At 48.9% G+C, this 5,181-nt stretch overlaps 1 protein-coding gene across 1 annotated transcript; it reads right to left on the bottom strand.

Moving 5' to 3' along the window:
* Positions 1-255: 255 nt before the first annotated feature.
* On the bottom strand, positions 256-2,519 carry rh50 (Rh50-like protein). The gene has a single exon (XM_072514865.1). It carries the CDS (start codon positions 2,387-2,389, stop codon positions 959-961), a length of 1,431 nt encoding a protein of 476 aa, XP_072370966.1. The 5' UTR covers positions 2,390-2,519; the 3' UTR covers positions 256-958.
* Between the last annotated feature and the right edge of the window lie 2,662 nt (positions 2,520-5,181).

The following is a 5,181-nucleotide window of genomic DNA, read 5'->3' as shown; positions in this document are numbered from 1 at the left end:
CTGTCAAATTTCATGATTTCAGCTTCCACATTAAGAATGGTTTAGTCGTGAAACTTCTGGAGGATCCTATGAAACTTCACCCTTTGGGAGAGGAAGAGGGGGGAAAGTGGGGGGCGGGGCAGGAAACACAGGCAGAGATAGATTTGTGGGGGGGGGCGGGGGCAGGTGGAATCTGAAACAGAATGAATAAAAGTCGGGAAGAAAAAGGTTGCTAGAAACATTACACCGCAGGAAATTACTGAACACTCTTGATCATTGTGTTTCAACAACTTTATTTGAATTTCTTAAAACTATCCATTACCTTAACCAGAGTAAATTAAATTCTTTAAATTTTACCTTGTCTAAAAATTCATTAAATTCTTCTAGTGTGCAGTTTAAGAGCAATCAGTTACTGACTTATAAAAAGGAAAAATAGAAACTCACTCTTACACAAGTACTGGCTGAATGGCTCATCTGTGCAGACTTGACCTGGCTGGCAGACAGAGACTGACATTAATGATTAGCATGTCACTGTGTGTCAAAAGGCAGGTACCCCAGACTTGTACATTTGTATCTCATTCGCCGAATGTTGTAGGAGGAAATATACAGTAATCATTTTTTAAACAAGTGTGAGAAATATGTTCTGATTCACATTCCGAGTAAATGTGTTATTTGCAAAGTTCATAGAATATGCAGGATCTGTGAATGATTTTTTTTTGGGTTTTGGAGGAGTGGGCACATCCTGATTTTGGAGGTTTATGGGGCGTTGTGCGTTCGCTGAAACAGTAATTTTCAACTCAACTCAGGTTAAAGGCTTCTCTTTAATAAGTACATCTGGTAAAGTATTGGACAAATTAGCATCAAGTATGCTAACCACAAGGTGTCTTTTCTATTTTGCCGGCACGTCCTGAAAACTGGTGTAAGACACGATGGTACGCACTTCCAAGAACAAATTTTTTTTATAAATGAAGTTTAGAAATCAAACCGGAAGTTTGAGTCGCTGGTTATTGTTCGCGTTGTTTTTATTGGTAAATTCAAACTCTTCTTTCTCTTCCACCTCGGGCACTTCAAAGTAAGGGTCGTCATTGAAACAATACTCGTCCTTGGGTTGTGCCAGAAAGGGGAGTTTTAGTATGAAGCCAGTGACTGTCCCGCCTAAGACAGCAATGCCCAGGCACACCCCGATAGCTGCTGCCTGGTACTGAGCCTGGTCCCAGGCACTGCGACCCCCTCCAGGCTTCAGCTGCGGCAGCACCCGAGCCAATTCGGCCAACTTTACATCCCCTTCCTTGGGGACCCTCTCGGGGAAGGTGTCATACAAGCCGTGGCCATAGCTCTCATCGGCTGTCAATAGAATTGTGGCTATGCCGGCGATTGCCCCCACAAAGCCGGGAATCCCGTGCAGGTTATTGATGCCGCACACGTCTTGGATCTTGAGTTTTTTAGCCAGGAAGGGAGTCAAGTACTTAAATCCCACCGTGCAGAGCACCGAGGCGATGCAGCCCAAGGTGAATGCCCCGGCCGGGGTGACCATCATGTCCGCGGCCGAGCCCACCGCCACGCCGCCGGCCAGGGCAGCGTTCTGGATGTGGGCGATGTTGATCTTGCCCCGCTTGTCCAGCAGGCTGGACACGGCGAACGTGGTGAGGGTGCAGGAGCTGAGGCCGATGTAGGTGTGGAGCACAGCCCTGTGCTGGCCGTGGCCACTCGAGGCGAAGACAGAGTTGAAACTTGGCCAGAAGACCCAGAGCAACAAGGTGCCGAGCATGGCCAGCTTGTCCGAGTTATAGTCAGCCCCCTCGTCCTTGTGCCCACCTTTCAGCCCCGGTCTGTACAGCACCGTGGTCACACTCAGTCCAAAGTAACAAGCAAATAGGTGGATGGTGATGGACCCCCCGACGTCCTTGATTTTTAGGAGCTCCATGATAATCCACTCGGTGGCAGTGAATATGGGCACTTCCAGCAGGGACAGGATGAGGATCTGCACTGGGCTCGTCTTCCCCAGCACGGCTCCGAAGGAGATCATGACGGTGGCGCAGGCTGTCTCGGCGGTCAGCAGGTTGTAAACGCCGATGTGGATCCTGCCGTGGTGGAAGTGGTAGAACCAGCCCTGCACCAGCAGAGCCCACTGCACGGAGAACACGGCGATCATAAAGTTGAAGGCGATGCCCCCGTAACCGTACTTCTTGAGGAAGCCCATGAGGAGCCCAAAGCCCACGAAGATCATCACCTGCACGTCCTGGAAGACCGGGAAGATTGCATAGAGCTGGTTGTGCTTGTGGTCTGTCTGGTTGCTGTGCGCTGCAGCATCCGAGTGCTCGTCGTAAGTCACAAAGAGCGCGATCAGCACCAGTAAAATCCCCTCCAGGAAGATGACGAGGAAAGGCAGCCGGCAGCGGATAGCGGACATCTCCCCCTCCCAACCCTGAGCTTCCTGTGTGAGGACCCCGCGGAGCGTGCAGCGGCGTAGCTGCTCTGCACTGGACTCGCTGCACCAGTCCGGGCTGGTTTTCCACTCCTAGCGCTGACTGGCTGGACAGGGCACCTGGAGCAGCACTTTTATATCGGCAAAGCAGCACGTGACTCCAACTTTCAGCACTCATTGCAACCCGCTTATCTTCTATTCGGTCAGGAGCCGAGAGAATCAATTATTTGCAATTCGGTTCAGCTCCTTTGGAAGTTACTTTCTAAAGGGGGGGGGGGGGGGGGGAATCGAACACCAAACCTCCAGTTGTGTCCTTTGTTATTAAAGGCGCTGTAATTCACACTAAACCAATGACATGATTCCGTTACATAGCCCCCTCCCCCCCCCCCCCCCCCCCCCCATTCGATCGTTTTCCAAAGGCAGTCCAGCCCAGCGAGTGCTGGTCCCCTTCTCCCAGCCCATTCCACCAGGGATCAGTTTAGTCAATGGGACTTGGGCACCGGGATGAGTCGAAGTGCAGGGTACCATGTGACACCTAAAGTTGACTATAGTAAAGTCCGAAGTGTCCGCAGTGTGCCGCCCGCTGATTATTTGGAACAAACGTTTGGAGAAAGTGCACTGGTGTTATTGACAGCTTTCCCACCGCCTAATGCAGTCCGGGCGGAAGGTCATGCTGAGCGGGGAGGTTTCCAGCCAGCCTGGCTGGGTGTATCGCCCCTGGTACAGAGTGCTGAGGTACAGGGATCCGGCTTAACAACTGCGCTGCATCAAACCTGGTGCAGAGAGGATCCTGACCAACTCTACTGATGCTCCCAGCTTCAGAGGCCAGACATGGAAGGGCTTGCACTGATGTGGCGGCTTTGACGATTTCAGGACGGCCGGAAGCGCCTCAGGGCCAATGAAGCATTTTAGAAGTACAGTCGGGGCGGGGGGGGGGGGGGGGGGGGGTGCTCGTGGCGCTGGTGGGCACCCTCCCTATTTCCGAGGCACAGACTCTGGGTTCCGTTCCACTCCAGGACTTGAGGACCAAGCAAGGCACCTTCATATCTCGGCAAACCCGATGAATCCTGATAAAACGTTTATGGCATAAGAGTGCCAAGCAAATTACTGCAGTACCTGAAGAGGCAATAGTGTAGACCAGGGAATCTCTGCAGTTAACTGGGAGGAATGCTTCTTATTAGGCTTTGTAGAATGGGCAAGATTTGCAACAGCAACAAGTTTCAGGAATCTTGCTGTCCCAGCAGTTTTGCCAACTTCATTCACCAGTACAGCGTAGATGAGTGTGAGTACAAAGTCAACCCGCTGAGTATCTTAAGTAAAGAGAGCTTACTATTGGCACTGAGCAAACACGTGCATTTAATCTGTTTCGACTAAGTATTGCCTTTTTGTTTTGATCATTAACCTAAACACTGGTCCTACATGTGTTCCCAACACTGAATGCTGTGGTTTTGACATTACTTGATTATTTTTTTTAGCCCGGGGCCACATAGCTAGGTGCTGCTATTAGTAAACTCATAACCACCATTCCCGAGATTTGCATTCTCTGAAGTAGTCATGTATGCCGTTTCACAGCCCCGGGGATTCACAAAGCTTGGTGTAAATCGTCTCTTTATTCGGGCACGGCAGCAAAGACTTATTTGACACAGTCATCCAGACTCGAAATGTTAGCCCCCTTCTCTCTACAGAAGCTGTCGGACCTGATGAGATTGTTTAGCGTTTTCTGTTTGTTTCAGATTCCAGCATCCGCAGAAATTTGCTTTTCGGAAAGACTTATTCTCTGCCACAATCGCCTTCAGAGTTCTCCATCCCAGCCCCACCACTCCCCCTCATCTATTCCATACTGCTCTGCAATTCATTTGAATGGTCAGTTTCTATAGGTGTACAGGGTATTGACAACATTGAGCTCTCTCACTCCTTCACTTTTCTAGATCCCACATTAATTTCCGTCCTGGTAGTCTGCATGTTGGACATGAAGACATACTTGAGACATAAATTCCTTCAGCAGGAATTCTGTAACTATGAATTTCAGTCAAAATCCAAAATACGCACCCCTGCTACTTTATCGCTCTTCCTAGATGCTCTCTCGGGTGAGGCAGACTATTAATAGCTGACTTAAATATCAGTTTCAAAGCACACAAGGCTAATTTTCCAATTGCACACTTCTGTGGGACATGAGTATATATCAGGCATGGTTACAGTTTTACAAGTATTAACTTTAATGGATTGTTCCTGGTAGGTAAAACCAGGAGCAAATATTTGAAAAATTATATTTTATAGCCAAAAGCATTTCGCAGCTTTTCAACATCACACACCTCCACCTTTACCTTAATCCCAATTGCTGTCAACATTCATGACTTGCGTCAGCTCCAGACAACATTTCTCCTCATGATCTCCACCTTCCACAAATTTCAACTGATACAGAAGTCAGTCGCCTGCATCTTGAACTAATTTGCTGATTATTTCCACTGTTGTTAACTTGCATTGGCTTCTGTCCTCCAAATCTTGAACTTAAAATCCTCTCCTGGTTTAAGATCAGTTCCCCCCCCCCCCCCCCCCAATCTTCCTGCTCTTGGTGAATTTCGGTTTGGCTTAGTTGGTGGCAGTCATGCTGATGAGTTAGGAAGCTGTGGGTTCAAGATTAATTCCAGGCAATAAACAGATAAACTAAGATGATGTGTAGTGCAGTGCTGACAAAATGTTGGATTGCAGGAAACGTTGCTGCTTAGAGAGATGAGACCATTCTGTGCACAAACCGGCCACTTTGGCTGCAGAAAAGT

This window comes from Scyliorhinus torazame, chromosome 8 (genome assembly GCF_047496885.1).
Source record: "Scyliorhinus torazame isolate Kashiwa2021f chromosome 8, sScyTor2.1, whole genome shotgun sequence".
In the NCBI taxonomy this organism is placed as follows: Eukaryota; Metazoa; Chordata; class Chondrichthyes; order Carcharhiniformes; family Scyliorhinidae; genus Scyliorhinus; species Scyliorhinus torazame.
Note: the sequence above shows the minus strand (reverse complement) of the source record. Positions and strands in the feature narration are given on the sequence as shown.

Coding starts and splice junctions, on each gene's coding strand:
- rh50 (XM_072514865.1), bottom strand. CDS start 2,389: ATGTCCGCTATCCGCTGCCGGCTGCCTTTCCTCGTCATCTTCCTGGAG.